General features: G+C 36.7%; 1 protein-coding gene, 1 long non-coding RNA gene and 1 pseudogene across 2 annotated transcripts; all 3 read left to right on the top strand.

Annotated features, from left to right (window-relative positions):
* Positions 1 to 1,737: 1,737 nt before the first annotated feature.
* LOC119992618 lies at positions 1,738 to 7,733 on the top strand (annotated as a pseudogene).
* Positions 7,734 to 13,748: 6,015 nt separating this feature from the next.
* Positions 13,749 to 15,014, top strand: LOC119993770 (transcription factor PRE5-like). Its single transcript, XM_038840994.1, has 2 exons — positions 13,749 to 14,085; positions 14,606 to 15,014. Exons 1-2 carry the CDS (start codon positions 13,963 to 13,965, stop codon positions 14,756 to 14,758), a joined length of 276 nt encoding a protein of 91 aa, XP_038696922.1. The 5' UTR covers positions 13,749 to 13,962; the 3' UTR covers positions 14,759 to 15,014.
* A 1,919-nt stretch (positions 15,015 to 16,933) lies between these two features.
* Positions 16,934 to 19,780, top strand: LOC119993014. Its single transcript, XR_005466479.1, has 2 exons — positions 16,934 to 17,129; positions 19,441 to 19,780. It is a non-coding gene; the product is annotated as an uncharacterized LOC119993014 (long non-coding RNA).
* The last annotated feature ends 1,666 nt before the right edge of the window (positions 19,781 to 21,446 follow it).

The raw sequence follows: 21,446 nt of genomic DNA, 5'->3' as shown, positions 1-21,446 counted from the left end.
ATTGTAATTGCAACTTGGATGTGACTTTGGCCACACCTGGTATCAGAATGTGATAACCGAAGAACCATCCAGTCTAACATATCATTCGGACAATTGATTAACGCTAACCGCAAACTTGTCCCTTATCCTAAAGTGCGCCTCATCAAGCCTAAATCAATTGCAACTTTCCTCATCAGGCCTAAATCAATTGCAAATTGGATGTGACTTTGGCCACACCTGGTAACAGAATAATGTCTTTCGAGGATTATTTTTAGTAATGCATATATGTTCATGATATATCGACTTCATTTCCATTGTATATTTGAAATACAAGTCTATATCTGTATATTTTTCTCTTTTGTCTACATAGATAGATACGAAATACTACATAAGTTGATGATAATAAAGGAATTGAAGTGAATGAATTTAAGCTTCATTTTGATTGAATTTGTCACCCCACCAACTCCCAAACTAACATGCCATATTTTGGAAACTTTGTATTTGTCACAAACCTCCTTGAAATTAATTCCAAATCACATGATTTGTTGATAGTAAGTTGCTAAATACCTTGTATGCCTCAAAAGTAATCATTTTCTAAGTGTTAATCAAACAATAATGACAAAAAAGAGAGAACAATATCACTCTTGTTATAGAGCAGTCATTTCCATGGCTGCCACTGCATTTAACTATAGCGGCATAGAATAGTAACTGGAGACTGTGCCGTGTCTCTCAAAGATTCGACAGACATTTTTGTGCACAAATAGCAAAGTTGGGTGTTATGTTATGGCATTAATTCACTTTCATACAAAAAGTTGGGTGTTATTATTTTCAATTTTAATGTAAAGATAGAAAGAATAAGGACGGCAATTACACATGTAGTGTAAGGGATGAGCTTGGTTTTGACCTAACGTATCATTAGGGATGGAGTCAAGATTTTAGATAAAGGGGGACAAAAAATATTACAGGGGTTCGAGGACAACGCTCTTGAAATTTTTTTAAGACTATTTACAGAAAATTGTAACTGAAAATGTTCGTTTTGAAGTCATTGTAAAAATATGAAGAGTTAACACTAGTTGAAAATGTTTGTTTTGAAGGCACAATTGAGATTTAAGATCTACAGATAACGGGAGTCTGGAGAGGTGGAGAGGTGAGAGAGAGTAAAGAGAAATTATTTAATACATTTACATAATTATTCAAATCACTACCACAAATTTAGCCTTGGTGTTGGCACCATTAGATTCTAAATGCCTTAAGATGATGAGATTTAAAGAGGAACATGGGATGTATATGGTATTTCTTGAGAAATTAAGGGTGTAGCTGAAAATAAGAGCATATATAAGGTATTTTTTGAGAATGTAAGGGGGGCAACATATGATGTCAAAAGAGTGAACTTGTGTCATTCTTGATTACTTTAAAAAAATATTTTTATTTATTAAAAAGAAGAAAAGAAAAGGTGTGTGTTTCTATAAAACGCACAAAATCTCACCCAAAAAAAGTGCAAAACCCATTAAATTCACGTTTGAGAGCATCATTATGAATGACAGACCAATAAAGTATTGCCACTAAAATAATTTTTCTAAGAAAACATACTTGATTAATTGTATAATTTGGAATAATTAACAAAGTGTAAAACTTAATTAAGAAACTAAAATTTGTGCTAACCAACCAGCATAGAAAATTAGACTGGTACACCGGAGCTAGACAGACCTTCCACTATAAAATCAACACACATCCTTTTCCAACTTCATTTCTTCACCTCCTTTGACCACTGTTCTAACAACACATGCGCGCTCTCACTCACTCACTTTCTGTCTCTTTCTCTCGAGATACAGAGTCCCTGGTTTTTGAGCTCATAACCATAAACGACAATTTGAGTTATTGAAGACCCACAACGAGAGAGAGAGAAAAAAAGAGAGTACCCAGGTCTTCCATTAACTCCATTGAACCAAAGCTTAGATCTTTTTCTTCAATGGCAGCAAACCCAGAAGCAGAACATTAGGATTTTTAGTGAAACACGCCCCAGTAATTTTTCCATTAAGTCCGTTGAAGAAGTTGTGTTTGGGGTTGGGGGTGTAATGGCGGAGACTCCAGAGGTCAAAGATTCAATACCTGAGGCAGAGAAGCAAAAAGAGCAGAGCTTGCCATTCTTTCAGCTGTTCTCATTTGCAGACAAATATGACTGGCTACTTATGACTTGTGGCACCGTGGGAGCTATTATTCATGGTTCTGCAATGCCAGTGTTTTTCTTGCTATTTGGGCAAATGGTTACTGGGTTTGGAAATAACCAATCTGATTTGCAAAAGCTGACCAGTGAAGTTTTGAAGGTTTGGATCACTTACATCTTATCACATTTGCATTCTCAAATCTAACCCAGATCTAAGATCTATTGTTTTCTTATTCCTTTTGTGTCGTCCTTGATGCAGTACGCTGTATATTTCGTGTATCTTGGTCTGGTGGTCTGTTTGACAGCCTATGCAGGTGAGCAGTTGATTCTTGTCTATGCTATTCTTCTCTAAGTTTATTTATATCCATTGTTCTTATCTGAATTTGCAAAAGCTGAAGCTTTTTGGTCCATTTTTTCCCTTAACCAGAAACTGCATGCTGGATGTACAGTGGAGAGAGGCAAGTGAGCACTCTAAGAAAAAAGTACTTGGAGGCAGTGTTGAAACAGGACGTGGGGTTCTTTGACACTGATGCAAGAACTGGTGATATTGTTTTTAGTGTCTCAACGGACACACTTCTTGTCCAAGATGCCATTAGCGAAAAGGTTCCCTTCTTTTCCTTAATTTAATATTTATGGAGTCAAAATAGATGCTACTGGTGTTTTGACTTGATAATGCTCATCTGGGTTGTTGGTGCTCATTTATTTCAAAGGTCACATAGATAATTAGTTCTTTGGTTTATGACTGCACATGCTTCCAGATCTGAATTACATGGGTTATGAGTCTGTGATTTTGGTTGGTTGTAGCTTGATTTTAATTTTCTTACCTCACTAACTATTTACTTATTCTTGTTTTTTTTTTTTTGAAAATTGTGGGTAATCTAGGTGGGTAACTTCATACACTATTTGTCAACTTTTTTGGCGGGGCTGGTGGTTGGTTTTGTAGCAGCTTGGAGGTTGGCACTGCTTAGTGTGGCAGTGATACCAGGAATTGCATTTGCTGGGGGCTTGTATGCCTATACCATTACAGGCCTCACCGCCAAAAGTCGAGAATCATACAGTTTTGCTGGTATGATTGCCGAGCAGGTGAGCTTCATTTGTCTAACAATTGCACTGAGTTTTTGATTAATGCTTTGTTAAATTGCTGTACACTTCTTTTTGTAGCCTCATATGTTCCATATTGTTGTTGATTAGTTTCTTTTCTATCAAACAAATGGCTTTGAAGGACAATAAGGCAATTTGATTATGTTTACTTGATGCTTAGGCAATGGCGCAAATTCGAACAGTTTACTCATATGTAGGAGAGAGCAAGTCCTTCAATGCCTATTCAAATGCAATTCAAAATACTCTCAAGCTTGGTTACAAGGCTGGGATGGCCAAAGGCCTTGGGCTAGGATGTACCTTTGGAATTGCCTCCATGTCTTGGGCTCTTGTTTTCTGGTATGCTGGTGTTTTCATCAGAAATGGACAGACTGATGGAGGGAAGGCTTTCACAGCTGTTTTTTTCCGCCATTGTTGGCGGCATGTAAGATCTTTGAGCTAAAATGATACGTCTTTAGTCCTTCACGTCAATAAACTTGTGCTTGTCCTATAATTTCATGGTTGATACTTGTTACAGGAGCTTAGGTCAGTCAATTTCAAATCTTGGAGCATTCAGCAAAGGCAAGGCAGCTGGGTACAAGTTGATGGAAATTATTAAGCAAAAGCCCTCTATAATTCAAGACCATTCCGATGGAAAGTGCTTGCCGGAGGTTCAAGGCAATATAGAGTTCAAGAATGTGACATTCAGTTACCCATCAAGGCCTGATGTTATGATCTTTAGAGACTTTTCTATCTTTTTCCCAGCCGGAAAGACTTTTGCGGTTGTTGGTAGTAGTGGGTCAGGAAAAAGCACTGTCGTGTCTCTAATGGAGAGGTTTTATGATCCTAATCAGGGTAACTTAGAAATCTTCTATGTTGTTCCATGTCCAAAACTGAGTTTATGGCCGTTCATGATTGGTTGGATTAACATTGCCACATTGTCTTGAGCAGGGCAGGTTTTGTTGGATAATGTGGACATTAAGACACTGGAGTTGAAGTGGTTACGCGATCAGATTGGCCTGGTGAATCAGGAACCAGCACTCTTTGCCACAACCATACTTGAGAACATACTCTATGGGAAGCCTGATGCAACGATGGCCGAAGTAGAGGCTGCTACTTCTGCAGCAAATGCTCACAGCTTCATCACATTGCTCCCTGATGGATACAACACTCAGGTTGATCTATATAGGCCAATCAGTCCAAATTTGAATTTCATTTACACAATTATAAAGCATGTTATGAACATTGTTATGGAATTTACATTTCAATCTAAATTCAGGTGGGTGAGCGAGGAGTGCAACTCTCTGGTGGTCAGAAACAGAGAATTGCAATTGCTAGAGCAATGTTGAAAAATCCAAAGATCCTCCTCCTCGACGAAGCCACCAGTGCACTTGATGCAGGTTCCGAAAGTATCGTTCAAGAAGCATTAGACCGTCTAATGGTCGGGAGAACAACCGTAGTCGTTGCTCATCGGCTCTCAACCATTAGAAATGTTGACACAATTGTAGTCATACAGCAGGGGCAGGTAGTTGAGACAGGAAACCATGAAGAACTTGTTGCTAAAGCAGGAGCCTATGCTTCATTGATCAGATTCCAAGAAATGGTCGGTAACCGAGACTTAGCAAACCCATCAACACGACGCACACGCTCATCACGCCTTAGCCACTCCCTATCGACAAAGTCTCTAAGTCTACGTTCAGGCAGCTTAAGAAACTTGAGCTACTCATACAGTACTGGTGCTGATGGAAGGATTGAAATGGTATCAACTGCTGAAACAGACAGGAATACTCGAGCACCGGATGGCTATTTTTTCCGCCTTCTTAAGCTAAATGCTCCCGAATGGCCTTATTCGATAATGGGTGCCATTGGTTCTGTACTGTCTGGTTTTATTGGCCCAACTTTCGCCTTTGTGATGAGCAACATGATTGAAGTCTTCTACTACAGAAATCCCGCCGTCATGGAAAGGAAAGTTAAGGAATTTGTTTTCATTTACATTGGAGTTGGCATTTATGCTGTTGTTGCATATTTGATTCAGCATTACTTCTTCAGTATCATGGGAGAAAACCTCACCACAAGAGTCAGAAGAATGATGCTTGCAGGTACATAACTGCACATTGTGGATTCATCACATAATTGTGTATTGGGTGTTGGTTTTTTCTTTGATGCTTATGGGGGTTACTTCCTTTTTTTCTTGTCAGCAATATTAAGGAACGAAGTCGGATGGTTCGATGAGGAGGAGCACAACTCAAGTTTGGTTGCGGCTAAATTAGCAAATGATGCCGCTGATGTGAAATCTGCAATACCAGATAGGATATCTGTGATTTTGCAAAACATTACCTCCCTTATCACTGCATTCATGATAGGTTTTGTTGTGGAGTGGAGGGTCTCTATTATAATCCTAGCTACCTTCCCCCTTCTAGTTCTTGCCAACTTTTCCCAGGTAAGACCCATACCCTTTATTTAATACTGTTTTCTTTGCTTGTCTGTTTTCTATGAGCCAGTCAGAGTTTTTAACTTGTTCATTACCGTCCACTATTTTTTTTATGATTTTCTCTTGGGACTTTCATCGAACACTGACACTACACCATTTCTGCGTCAGTCGAGAAAAACTCAAAATTAAAGGCCATTTGTTTGTTTCTCTTCTTCTTGGTATTTGAGTAAACTTTGTTTTATTTACCATACAAAACAAGATGCCACCGGCATGCGAGAGTTTCAAGAGATTCTTTTGGCCCGTGATCGCATTATTTATGACACATTTGGCAGTCAACAGTGCCATGGCAGGACAATGGGAGAGAGGGTTCAAATGGGTACTCTGTAACTACTTACTCTGCACATGGTGATTGTTTCACCCACCAAAAAGAAGCTAACTTTAACGTGATTTTTAGGCAGTAATGGTGAACCAAGCATAAAATTTGAACTCTGCTAATTGGGTATTACTGCTTCACTGACCAAATGAAAGAGCAATGAATTGTAGGAAACCCATAAAGAAATGTTGACCAAATTGAGTGGCGCAAAAGTAACTGCTGCTTGGAATTAACTTTGATGGGTGTAAATTATTTAAGTTTCTGAGTTTGATTCTGTTAAATTCTGTGTTGCACAGCAACTTTCGATGAAGGGTTTTGCTGGAGACACTGCAAAGGCTCATGCCAAGTGTAGCATGATTGCTGGCGAGGGAGTGAGCAACATCAGGACTGTTGCAGCCTTTAATGCCCAAGACAAGATCCTCTCCCTGTTCTGTAATGAGCTTCGTGTCCCATTGCGTCGTAGTCTTCGACGAAGCCAAATAGCTGGCATTCTTTTTGGCCTCTCACAATTTTCTTTGAATGCGTCTGAAGCTCTCATTCTATGGTGGGGTGTACACCTAGTAAGGCAAGGCGTCACAACATTCGCAAAAGTTCTCAAGGTTTTCATTGTCTTGGTTATTACAGCTAATTCAGTGGCCGAAACTGTTAGTATTGCTCCTGAGATTATTAGAGGTGGAGAGGCTGTTGGTTCTGTGTTATCAATTTTAGACCGTTCGACCAAGATTGACCCTGATGATCCTGAGGCTGAGGTTGTTGAATCCGTACGTGGGGAAATTGAACTTAGGCATGTTGATTTTGCATATCCTTCACGGCCTGATGTTATGGTGTTCAAGGATTTCAATCTTAGAATCCGAGCTGGACAAAGCCAAGCACTTGTTGGAGCAAGTGGGTCTGGAAAGAGTTCCGTGATTGCTTTGATTGAGAGGTTCTATGATCCAACTGCCGGAAAAGTCATGATCGATGGAAAAGACATTCGCCGATTGAACTTGAAGTCACTTAGGCGTAAAATTGGGTTAGTGCAACAGGAACCTGCATTGTTTGCAGCTAGCATATTTGACAACATTGCCTATGGAAAAGACGGTGCAACCGAAGCAGAAGTCGAAGAAGCTGCACGAGCGGCCAACGTTCATGGGTTTGTGAGTGCATTGCCTGATGGCTACAAGACCCCAGTTGGTGAAAGAGGGGTTCAGCTCTCTGGTGGTCAAAAACAAAGAATTGCTATAGCCAGGGCAATTCTCAAGGACCCAGCAATACTATTACTTGATGAGGCCACAAGTGCACTTGATGCTGAGTCTGAGTGTGTGCTACAAGAAGCATTGGAGAGGCTAATGAGGGGTCGAACCACCGTCCTCGTTGCCCATCGTTTATCAACCATAAGAGGAGCAGATTGCATTGGAGTTGTTCAAGATGGGCGCATCGTTGAGCAAGGCAGTCACTCTGACTTAGTCAGCCGACCGGATGGAGCTTATTCTAGACTCTTGCAGTTACAGCATCATCAGATATGAGAAGGTTTTGATTGAAGCAACATGGCATTGTTTGTTACTTATGTTGGGTCTCCTTTAACCTTTTAAGTTTCCATTTTCAATGATAGTTGTAGATATGGTTTTTTTTGAAGAATGTTATCTTAAGAACCACTTCCCCATCTCTCAAGGGTAGTAAGTGTTTAAATTATCAATATCTGAGCTTTATAATGCCTTGTGTTGTCTATCTGTTTGGTTGCTTCATTGGTGATATTTTATAGTATTAGAAAGGCAAATCCTAGAAACAAACAACCTTTCCAGGCTTGAAAGCCTTCTGTTCTGTGTTGCTTTTAGCATTGCATGTGATTGTCAAGGTGTGATCTTTTGGGCTAAAGATAAGAGTCATAGAGGCATCAGATAGCTCAAGACCCACATCAATAATAGGGCAGTTAAAGGAGAACAAAAAAGGCTAGCAGATCTCATTTGGGGCATATGGTAGGAATTATTGCAAAGCATGATATGGTGTGAATATTTATTTAGATATAAAGCTTTAAGCATGTGGTTTCCAAAGTGAGAATCACAAGCCACCATGTGCACATTGTTAATCTTCTTAGTGCAGACTGCAGCTTTACATTTACCTTGAAAAGTGAAAAGAAATAAAGCAACCATTTGGCGTGGTGATAGCATAGTTGATTATTTCTCTAAATTTAAGGGTAAACATTGTCCGAGTTCGAGAATTCGAACAAACCAATTAAGATATTTCTTTGTAGAATCTTGGTTCTGTGGGCATGTCCCACTTTCGAGCCTCGATCTGCATGGGTTTCGGCCCAATCTTACTTGTCGTCAATGCGATACAGACTGTTATGGCGACCGAATATTTATACCTATTCAGCTGTTCGAAAGGTATGTTAAGCTGGTTGGTTTACCTCGTTAAAAAAATGGTAGGGGAAAAACAGAAGCAGAGTAGTGGGGTTTCTGAAGTTCTGATGAAGTTGAGCAGATGAAATGAAGACTCCACAAAAGGATGGGTCCATGTATATATATATTGATTTATCAAAATATCATGTCACTCACCAGTACTGGTCCAATCTCTCTTACAAGCACCTGCACTTTGTCTGCTATTATTAGGTACTAATCCTTCAATTGTCTTGATCAAGCCATAACCATTTTGGCATTTTCAGTGACAAAATACCCTTACGTGCTCTGATATGTCACTTTGTTATGGTAAAGAGAAGTAAAAATGTTTTCACTGGAATTTACTTGTAGAATGTGAATATAATCTAGGTGAAAATTTACTTCACCAGATATGGAAAATGGACAGTTCACATCGTTGAAAGGACAAGCAATAATAATGGAAAACCAATTCAGTGTGGTGGTTGGTTGTAGTACTCCTGATAGATTCTTGAGGCTGAGGGGGTCATGTTGTTCTGTGTCCTCTGGAGAGGACTTTGCCTGTCAGTGTATTGTCTCTGTTCTTGATAGTTAGTAGGGAGCCTGCACCATCTGTTCTTGCTGACCCAGTGGGGTTGAGTGGCTATTATAAGGCATTGATGGCTCAGCTGGTTATCCGCTTCGGCCGAAATCGTTGGGTTCTTATGTTTCGATCCCCATTGCTATCTATCCTCGTTTGATTTTACGGTGAGTCTCGACCCAACTTATTTATCTGCAGATTGCGTAAATGGGCTATTCAGCCGAGTTTAGACCCAACTTAGATGTTCAAAATGAAGAAATCAGGTCCGGTGGTATCGTTTTTAGTTAAAAAAATCAATGGCTCAGCTCCAATGCTATATTCAATCACAACAAACAATGTTCAACGTTGCTTGTCATAATCTGTTGTGGTTTGGGCCACTGGAAGGACTCATGTATGCTTGATTAAAAACTTGAATAAAGTATGCATTTTTCAAATATAAGAACCAAATGTTCAAACTTGAATCAGGGCCGTGTGATGCAGTGAATTCTTGACGGCAATGGATCAGGCCTTGAGTTCTCAATGGGCCGTCCAGCCCAACTCTGGTAACTAACTTTGTCATTCCCACCAGAGTTGATGTTTGGGCCTGAGTCACTTTACAATAGAGAATTAGGGACGGTCTGCAATGCATCGAGCTAATAAAACCTTTTAAGACATTATTAGAAAGTGGGGTTTTGGACTTGGAGCCCAATTATCCAATCAGTAACAGAAGTACGTTGAAACCCAGTAAGCAGCAAAGTACATGGCCCATTATTGAAAAAGCCCAAGTACTTCGAAATACAATTGAGATATTTGTTTTTCATTGAAATCGAACATTTGACACACATATGCTTAACCCAACCGATTCTCAACCGAACCACCTCTCGTTGGTAAAAAGCCCAGGTACTTGAGACCCTGGTCTGCATTTTTTTACATGATTGAAACTAATTATATTGCATTGATCATTATGGACCGTCCCACATTGTTTTTACCTTGATAAAAGGTAAAATTAGACTTTATAGCAAATCAAGCCAATGACATCCAAAATTGTCTTTGGTCTTCGTTGATTTATCAAGCGATAGGATTGACGGCAAATGATGTCATCGATACAGCTGAGGATGACCTACACTGGAGAACAAGTGAGCTGGAAGGGGCCCCGAGGGTCTGCTTGGGGACCTCCCCGATACTCAAGTTAATAAACTATAAACTGGGCATTATTCGGTGCTCAAAACTCTTTATCTTTAGTAACAAGTAAAGTGCAAGGTTCTGAATCGTTTTATATGAGTTTGATGAGTTCTAGTGTTGCTAAAAGAAGATCTATCTCCCTAATCTTAGGTGAATCCTTTTAAACTCTTGATTTTTTACGTTTGGTCACCAGAGGTTACCGAGGGGCGATGCTCGGTATTATAAAGACCGAGAAGCTCTCTCCCTAACTACTGTGACCTAAACAAACTCTTTGGATGCCTTCTCTTCTGTTAGGATTTTCGACTCTATCTTGGACGGTGACTGACTGAGGAGACTTCTCGGCTGACGAAGGAGCAGGAGTTGTTGATGACCATTGTCCTCGTGAAATGCATAGCTTCTCCTTTTCAATGTAAGAACTTCTAGCTTTGTTTTAGAACAAAATAATGAAAAGCCCACTTCACCAACCGAAAAAGTAGTCTTGACTTCAAGGCCATGCTTCATACTTTCTCCATCCCCGAATAAAATTCAGACAAAAGCTTCTTCCCCATACATGCTTGATTTATTGGGTGTTATTATTGTTTGGACTCAAATGCCATAAGGTCGGTGTTGCAGTTAACATTGACGTTTGACTCTCTTATGGCCTTTTTCTCTCTTTTTATTTGGATGATAACCTATTTGTGAATCTCTCTGAGATCAAATCGGATTAACTCGGAAAATCTTGAATTCGATTCCCAAGGAGAATAATATTCTTATGGTCACGAGTTGAATTTTGGTCCAACATAATCTGTCGTCATATTGAAAATTTTTAAGTCGGGTCGTCACCCGGTCATACCAGATGTCCAAAAGATAAGTTTGTATGGTATATATGGTTGTATGTTTTTGAAAAAAATAGATATATAGAAATTAATTATGTGGTCAGCCGTCAAGATCATGACTCCTTTTTTTTTTTGTATGGGTCAAGTTCATGGTCTCCATTGTTAGTTAAAGTGTATGGTCTGAAATCTATGATTACAGAGAACCCCATTTATATGATAGTGAAAAGCAATTTATGTTACGTTGATAGAGATCTCTATATGTGTGTGTGTGTATATATATATGCATTTACTCTGTAAACAAAGTAGCTAGCTAGGTGTGTGCATATGCTAAGACAAGCGTTTATGACATGTCGGATGCTTAATACACAATTAGTGTCTTAATTAACATGTCGGATGCTTAAGACACAATTAGTGTCTTAATTAAACAAGAATAAAACAAATCAAAGCAAGGATGACATTGTCGGAGGACCTGTAATCACCTCCAAGATTATATTTCACATATAGACACAACAACCTAATCAAATTGGGTCTAAATTATACATGACAGAAAAACATTAGCCTAAAATTATATATATTAATAATATGTCAAATTATGCTGATTAATTTGTCTAATATTAGAAATTAAGCAACTAAGATTAGGTGTCCATTTTGGGTCTAAAAGTTGTCTCGTACATGCAATTTAAAAGGATTTGGGGACCTACGGTGCAAGTGCCCCATGCTAACAACCGGTGTACCAAAATATTTTTATAAATTTTGAAAAAATAATAGATAGATGGATTTTAACATTGTTAATATAATCATTTTTTTTTCTTAAAAACAATTAAAATCATCAAAAAGTTAGTAACAAAGATGAGCAGTCGGATAATATTTTTTATTTTCTGTAATTTTTAAGATAAATTTAAGATCTAATGGTTAAAATAACTTTTATCCTACCCCAATTGAATTTAAAATGTGGGGTTTTCAATTTAGTTAACGAAAAAAAAAAGGACATGTATATGTATCTTTCAAGTGGGGGGGACAATCTAGAAGACATGAATAAGGAATGAGTCTCAAATGTATAAGGTGAAAGAAAATGTTGGATGGCGATTTTGTCTCACAAAAACATATATAGCTATTGATTTTGACGCTAGGATCGAGCCTTAATAATTTTCAATAATTGTCATCTCAATTAAGACCACATATATAATATATGGTCTTAATTGATAGGCCATATATACATAGACTACCAAGGAAAAAACTTTAGCCATTAAATGTTGAAGGTATATTTTTTACTCAAGGTATTAGCCTTGAAGGCAAGATGATAAATCTAGCTAGGAAAAATCATCCGTTTAAATCCCTACTCATTCTCACACCAGTTTTCTTGAGCCTGATAATTATCTGGTGCATGTGAGAGAGAGGACTATACCTAATGAAATTGTGTTAGAAATTTTCGAGATATAATATTTGACCACAACAACAAAGCTAAATAATTTTCAATATATCTTGGAAGGTAAATAATAAAGGCACAAAATAATAATGGAATTCTAGTGATCTAGAACTTTGTACTATATTGACCAAAGTTGGTTTTTGAAATTAACTACGTAGCAAGTATAGAAACATCGAGGAAGGGGGTGGGTCGTCAATATTATTGTAGTTACACGTGACACTTCTTGACAAAAGTATGAGAATTATTATTATATTATATAGTTTCATATTACAAATTTACATTATTAATTAATTTTATGTACTAGATCTTGCAAAAGACACGAGCCACTTGTCATGTCGTGTAAGCTAGGGAAAATGCATGTGACTTCAACATTTGACCAATCAATTTATTACTCAATAACAACTTGCACGTAGTTATGTCCATGGTACAAGGAATTTTTTTTAATTAATATTAGTAATTAAAATACTTACAATTTTAAAACAATTTAGAGGTGAGAGACCGAGTTGGTTGGAGATGAATTGTAGACACAAAACATAAAAATCGACGTATCTTCTTTTTTTTACAAAGAAAATCCTCGTGTGATCCCACATATACATGCTACCTAAGCCTGCTCCGAAACCAAATTGATGTTGTTCGAATTATAATTCAAAAGATTAGTCTATTAATTAGAGTAGTTAACCATTTATAGATATATCGAGCATTTTACCGCATTCAACTTAAACGATGTGAGACGAAAAGAAGATTAGACTAGTCGATTTTAACTAGAGGACCTTATGCATCATTACTGTAAAGAAAAATAAATCTACTTCTCTTAGTGTCCAATGAGAGAGATTGAACCCACGTCTCTTTTTTGAAAGAAGAAGACATGTCATGAAATCAACGAGTTAGTTACAGCAATAGCATTACAAACATTAGGAACTAATTGTCCTAAAAACATAACTGAAGCACTGGAGTTCATTCCTAAATGCGCCAGAGAATCGGCTAATTGATTGTTGATCCCATACAAAGTCCATAAGCTCCAAAACATACAGATACGGTAAAAATAAAAGTGACTATTGTGATTGTGCATGAAATTGAGTGGGGGTGGGGGGGGGGTCCTAGGGTGTGACTGGAGAGGGGATTTTCGGTGTCCTATGATCACATGGAGTTGTACATTGAGACATACAACATGAAGGCCCACTTGTCTCTTAAGCCCACTTGAGATCAAACCCCAACTTGGAAACACACAAACACACTGAAATGTAGTAGGAATGAAGTCTTCTCTCTCTCTCTAAGAACCAAAACCATATTAGGCCACTGCTTTCTCCAATGCACTTGTCTACTTCACATCCAACATCACTGTATATGTTATTGTACCTTCTTTTTCTCTCTTCTCTCTCTCCCCTATTCTCTTTGTGGTCCTTCACTAGTGAATCTCTCTCTATATAACTCTCTTATCACTTTCTCCAATTCTTCATCTCTCCCCCCTCTTCCCTCTTCATTTAACACACTACTAGTTTACCCTCTCTTCTCCCTTCCTCTTATATTTCACAATTCATTGCTCTCAAAACGAACTAGCTAGTTTAAGAGAGAGAGAGAGAGATACATAAAGCCAAGCCATTGAGAATGTCTAGCAGAAGATCAAGGCAGTCGTCTGGGGCTTCAAGGATCACTGATGATCAGATCATTGAACTTGTTTCCAAGTTAAGGCAACTCCTCCCTGAGATTCAACAAAGGCGCTCTGATAAGGTACACATATATATACATATTTTCTCAATCTCTTTCATAGTTTCATATCATTTGCTTTTGATGTGCATGGTAGGGTTGCGGTAGACTGACAGTCAGGTAGCATGGTGTAGACAAGAAATTATGTAGAGACATTATAATTAACATGGTGTAGGAAGCATGTTGCAGACGAGGGCCCCTGCAGTAGAAAACATTGCAGTTCTAATCACAAACGTTCACTAAAGTCAAAAATTTTTGTAAACTACACATTGATAAATAGATTGAACATCTGTGATTAAAAATGAAGTGACTTCTCTTCTGTAGGGGTCTTGAACTGTGCAGGTTAAGTGCTAAGTTTGAAAATTGACCCGGAAATCGTGGCGCATTTTTTCATATATGTGTGCGTCTTAAATTAAAAATCTCTCATTGACCTTAAAAGTCTTAGAATTAGTTGGACCATATATATATATATATATATATATATATATATATGTTTGTGTATAGTTGAAGAGAAGATGAGTTAAAATATGTATGTGTAATGTAGGTATCAGCTTCAAAGGTGTTGCAGGAGACCTGCAACTATATAAGGAACTTGCACAGGGAGGTCGATGACTTAAGCGAGCGATTGTCGCAGCTTTTGGCAACAATTGATGCGGATAGTCCTGAAGCTGCCATTATCAGGGGTTTAATTATGTAATAATTAATTAATTAATTAAAGTACTTAAATTTTGTATTATTAGTTAACTAGCTTACCTAGCTAGTAATATTTCTCCTTATTTTTTCATGTGACTTGTTAGTTAATTGGGTTTTGGTCACTATATAGACCAAACTAAGTGTTAGAGTAATTAATGTAATTAATTAAGTTAATTTGCTTGTGCTGGCAAAGGCTCTTGTTATTATTTATTTAGATGTAATTTTAGTTTTTGATAATAATAAAAATATGAACTTGATGTGAAAATAGATGTGGGACTTAATTAATTAATTAATTAATTAATTAATAGTGTCAAAATCAGAAAATATGTTGACTTGGGAAGATTTGTGGGTAAGTAGGGATCAATGGCATAATGCCAGCATGAAAAGCCTCTCAATCATCATTAGATAGTGATTTGATTGAATATTAAAAACACTATTAGCCAGTCAATAAATAAATAAAGCACACCCTCATTTTTATTTAATTATTAATTACTAATAATTTCATAAATGTAATCTCCTAATCTCAATCTTGTTTTGGTGAATATTAAATAGGCAGATAATAATGCGGACATATCAAGAAAGGAAAAGGAAAACACAAATCAAACCAACGTTTGATATAATGAACACAAGAATCCATCCGAAACTTGAGATAAACTCTCTAAGGTTTTCTGATATATTGATAGAATGAAAAGATAGTGACATCTGGGGTCGGCTACAACCGTATTATGATAAAAATACGAAAATGTAAAATCATAAAAACACCCCTAAAACAGAAAACAATAGATTTGAGGCTCTAAACGATGGAATTTCAAGAAACTGGGGTGGCGCCAAGGGCCAAGACACTTGGTTCGGTTCAAAACTCCATTTCGCTTTAGTCGATCAAAGTTCATCGAAAATGGACCGTTTGTAAATTTTTCAGTTGTACAGCCACACCCTCAAAAATGATTTCTACTAACTGGTAAAAGTGATAATTACTTACAACTTTCTATTTCTATCAAATCAACTCCAAAACACACCAAATTTGGTTTAAACCAACTCAAAATCATCTCCTATATCAGATAATTAGTTAAAATTCACAAAATTAATGACACACTGAATTTGATTAATATATATATAATCTACGCATCCACAAAATGGAAAAGATTCTTGAGTTAATGAAAATGTTAAAAATTTGTGTTTATATGCAATTAAAATCAAACACTTTTGTACCAAGATGAACATGACATTGTCCTTGAAAGATTAATAATGGTGGCAATAATGTGTTTCTTTTTTCACATGGGGAGTGTGGGATAATTGTAATTATAAATCTTGAACTTGACTGATCATAACTAGGTAGCCCACTTAGCTAGAGTGTTGTACAAATTTACTCTAGTTTTAAAGGGACAATTCATATATTATACAAAAATACAATCAACTAAATTGAACATATCTCTAAGTGCAAAACTATTATGGTTTAATGGAAATATGTATATGTATATGTAAAAAAAAAAAAAACCCTAATTAAGAGTAAGTTACCTTGTAAAGAAATTACATGCAAACACATTTAACTTTGTTGTTATGGCATAGTTTCTTAAAATCAATTCACCTAAGCCCTATCTATTTGAATGACATCAAGCAACCTATCTCTTTTTTTTATCAGAAAATAACATATCATTGAAATCGAGTAAGAGAAAGGCTTATGAACAACTAAAGGAGGAATATAAGTAGGAAATTCTTCTAACAGAAAAATATATTAAAAATTTTTAACAACTTATTTAAAGTCATTAACAATAAAAGAAAATGAAATTAAAAATTGAAGAAAATTATTTTGAAAGCAAGTGTCTCCATCATATTCATTTGGAAATCACTCCAAGACAAAAACAAAAACCCAAATCTAATAACATGTATAAAAATTAAAAAGTCTCTCAACCAACCTATAGATGTATAAACCCTATGTTTTTGTAAATTTTATAGGCCTATTTGTCGTCTTCTCATTTTTGGATCTCAAGGAATCATACTAATTCTGTTGTATGGCATAAACGTCCCTAAATTGTAATAATTTTAAAAAAATATATAAAATAAATTTAAATTCAAATATTTATATTTAAATTTAACAGATTCACTTAAAACGAAGTCGTTTGGGTTGCCCTTGTTTGGCACGTGCGGAAGGTAGAAAACAGTTACTAGTGGTTCAATCCGAAACTAGATTCCCCGCAAACCCGTATTCACATACCCCGCGAACGGAGTCCATTACGTGAATCGTCGACGCTCCAACTGACGAGTTGACTCGTCAGGAAGGCTCGTGTTCAACGTCCAGCTCATCTTCTTGCATTCTTCTTCTCTCAGTCTCTCTTTACGCAGCTTGTAGTGCTTAATCTTGATCCAGAATAGAACAGGTACGTATGGCAATTTTATATTGCATAAACCCCTCAATAAATTTGTGCTTCTCGTCATGAATCAGTTGTTGCTTAGTTGCTTAAGCAATTAGAGAGTGTTTATCGGAAACACAATCTCAAATTTACTTTACCGATGAATGAATTTATGTATGTGGATATGTACCAGTTCTTTCATGTTATTTTTGCTTCCCAATTGAAAATTTCGAAACTATGAAAATTAGGGATCTTTTTAGGTTTCGTCACTGTAATTTCTGGGTTAAAGTTGAATCCTTTTATGTTAATTGTTTCTGGGTTTGAACGTTTTGACTTGAATTAACCCTCACGGGCGATGGCCCCAATACCCATATCTCAGCATGTGAGGGTTGTTGGGGAGTGTTTAAGATTGTTGAACACTAGGGCCATCATTGTGTCATCAAATACATAGCTGTATTATGAGGATTTGGATTTGAAGGCTTTGTGTTAATATTAAGTTAGCATGTACCACAAATTTACTGGCTGTAATTTGGTTATTATCAACAATGTGAAGGTTTGATGTGAGGGAGGGAGGAGAGGGACCAGTAATTATTGACCTCAGGATAATCACATGTAATAGAGCTCAAGGTGGTACTGTGTATTATCTCTTTCTCACATTTTTCATTTGAGGATGTTTGGGACTTCTTTGCTCACTCTGTGGCTCTGTGCAATTAATCATGTAGAAATCATCATGTCGTATTCATTAACTCCAACTCGAAGAGTACTATGTAATGTGAATTATACTAAAAATTCTCTGCGGTGCAGTGGGCTTATAATCGTATTTTGACTTATTGTCATTTGTTAACTGGTCATCAGATTAGTCAAAATTTCAAATGTAATATTTGCTTTATCTGAATTGTTGATCAAACCTTATATTTTCTCACTTGTGGGTTTTTATAATACATTTAATTCCTCTAAGTAGTATTTTTGAATTAATCAAGGTGCCAATGGATTCAAGTATCATCATCTTCTTTCCTCATCGCTTCTGTGCATATCCTTGATGCCATATTCTTCTCAGTGTTTGAAGCTCAACTTTGGGGGCACAATTTTCTTAGTGTCCTTTAGGTTGTAACTCAATCTTCTTGATAAAGTTTACCATGAGTAATCAAGAAAAAAAGGGTCTTCTTCTGTAAATAAGAGGGCTTTTACAGTGCCTTCCATTTCATGTCTTCCTCTCTGCATATGTACATGGACTCCCTCAATTTTTCTAAACAGGAACATTACCCACATTCATTTTTTTCCACGTCTCATGCTCGTCCATTGTTTTTAATTTGTTTCATTTCTCTTGAAATTATGGACTCTAGCATTACAAGCAAGCAGTTTAATTTTTTTCCTTTTTTCTTCGATCGAGTAAGTCACACACACACACACACACATATATATATGTATGTTTGTACACATTAATTCCTATATTCTTAATTTGTACAATTATATGACAGTCTACATGTGTATATATTTTGAAGGAATAGAATGGACTTGAAAATCATCTCTCTTAAACTTTGAGAAGTGATTATTGACGAATTTATTGTGAATGAGCTGCTTGCAAGTCAAAAGTTCACTGGTATTAGTCAAGAACAGATCAAGCGAATCTGCTTGTACTGCATATGTGACATTTAGAGATGCTTATGCGCTAGAAATTTCCATCTTGCTCGGTGCAAGTTTATTTTTCATGCTCCTGAAAGATGTTTCAGTGCTTTTTATTGTGATGGAAAATGCTTTTATCTTGTCTGTGATATTTCCCGTATGATTCCTTGATTTTCTTTCAACTTTGTGAAATGGCGTTTTGTTTGAAACCAATTATTATTAGAATTCCCATGTAGCTTATCGCTGCCGTCATGCATTAATTTATCTAATGTCTACAATTTGTGCTTTCCATTCATTATTACTTTATCTTGAAGAATTTAATTAGCTTTTGAGGGAATTCAACGATTATCAATTGCCTCTAGAGTCACATTTAATGGTTATCTATAACCTAATAAAATGCAAATCAAAATGAAGATACAGGGATTATTATTTCAGCTTAGTAGTTCACAATATTTTAACTTTTTTTTATCTCCCTACAACAAGTTCTCTCCAGAGGCGGCCCTGTGATGTCTGCTTGAACTTTAAAAATGTTGTCGATACAAATATGAAAATTTAGATCTCAAAATGAGAATTTCTTCTGCTTGCTATTGAACTTCCTCCTAATTGAATGATCCAAGTGCTAACAAATGAAGATCCAACTGTTCATATCCTGGCCTGAAGCTCTGATGTTTTGGTATATAGCATTTTGTTTCTCATTTTTCACTTGATATCTCAGGGAGCTACAATTGCGGATCAACGTGTATGCGTAACACATTGGGGGGAACATATTGGAGAATATGATCCTTGGAATGGACGTGCGGAGAATTTTGAAGGCAATACTAGTTCAACGGTGTTCTTTGGGTTTCAGATGTTTTGATTCGTGCAGCCAAAGTTGCAGCTGATATGGAAACCCGCGGTAAGGAATAGGTGAAAATTTTCAGTCTACCTGAACAACACCAGTGTATGTGTTCTGCTGTTTTTTGTGTAGAATAATTGGTCTTCTGTTGAATAGTGTTGCAACTTAAATGATGATCCGCAGTGTTGCATTCTGTGGACTCTGAATGCTTAAATGTTTAGTACGTTTTGTCAAGAATGTAATCACATATCGGATTGGCATAACCCAATCGAGTGACATATAAACAAAGTCCTATCATCTATCACACAACAAACAACCGAGTGACATATAAACAAAGTCGTAACACCTGTCACACAACAAATGCATTTTCTAGGTCTAAGTACTACGGAAATAGTCTATGAGAACAAATCTATGCAGGCCCGTGGCCTAAAGCGGACAATATTTATCAATGTGTTCTGGATAAGTTTTGTGGACCGCAGAACTAACATAGGTGGTGTCTGGTGATGTGTTGCATTTAGGGGGTTGGCTTGCTTGAAATGCCTAGTTGTATTGTCCAAATGTCAACTAATATATACTTTTATTAATCCCAACTTCAAAAAATACATATATATTTTTCTTCATCTTTAACCGACCAGCTGCTTCCAACCAGGCTTTTAATGGCTGCCTTTACAACCCATCAACTTCGTGATGTGCATAACATGTTACCTGTCTGAGTGATCCATACATCAAATCCATTATGTCTTGAAACTTGTGAAAAGAACTAACTGGATACAATTGGAAGAACATAATAGCAAATTTTATCCCCAATTCACTTTATGCTTCCAGTTGCTTCTATACATTCAGCATTAACAATTGAATTTCTGACTCAATAATTGTAGCATAATACAACTCACAATCCAGCAATGTAGATCCACCAAAAGTGTCAATCCTCAGCCACTGGAACTTGTTTGTTTCAGCATCTATGGATGGTAAAGTAAATAATACTTGTGTACAAAGTTTCTACAATGGACAGAGTTGGGGACATATAAGATGTACACATACTTTAACCCCACATAATATGTGGAGAGATTGTTTCCATGCATTGAACTCGTGACCTCTAGATTGTACCCCTACAACTCTATCACTGGGAACCACTTAAGTGATAGCCTAGTCGGTGAATCTCTATGGGATGACCAAATCATATGGACTTAGGAGGTCTTGAGATTGATTCTCAATAAGAGCAATACCCTTGTGGTCCCACATTGGGTTTTGGCTCAACTTACTTTGTTTGTTTAGGTAAGAAACTTCTGTGTGCTCGGGCATGACGGCCCTAGTGTAGGCTCATATCGAATGTTCAAAGGGTAAACTTGTATAGTGTCATTCTCGATTATCAAAAAAAAGAAACACTCTACATTGTGTTACATATTCGCTTGTCTAATTCAAAGCTATTTGTTCACTACTGATAAATCTTTAGCACACTATAATTGCACTCTGCTTGTAACCAACCCAAAAATGAGTGTGATTGATCATTGATTAGATGTCAATTGGCATTTACTGATTTACCCAGTTTTAGTCTTCTGCTTCAAAAACCCATTTCTGCATAAATGCAACGAGAAGTGTATAAATAAAACATTGGAAGAGCAGGTATGGAACATTGACTAGTTGTTTTATTTTTTTGTTCCCTTGTCCGCAAATGCATATTAGAATCTCACATATAATGTTGTTGTTGATGCTATGCGCCACCCTACAGTGATGTTTCTGGTTCAATGATAGATTTTCTTAGTATAATGTATGCAACTATATGTATATAAAATGTGCCTCTTTTTTTTTTTTTTTCATTATTTTAGGGTTGATATGTAGCTTTCAGAGGAACCAGTCTTGCAATGCAGACTTTGGGGTTTCAGATG

Source organism: Tripterygium wilfordii, chromosome 23, assembly GCF_013401445.1.
Source record: "Tripterygium wilfordii isolate XIE 37 chromosome 23, ASM1340144v1, whole genome shotgun sequence".
NCBI lineage: Eukaryota > Viridiplantae > Streptophyta > Magnoliopsida > Celastrales > Celastraceae > Tripterygium > Tripterygium wilfordii.
Note: the sequence above shows the minus strand (reverse complement) of the source record. Positions and strands in the feature narration are given on the sequence as shown.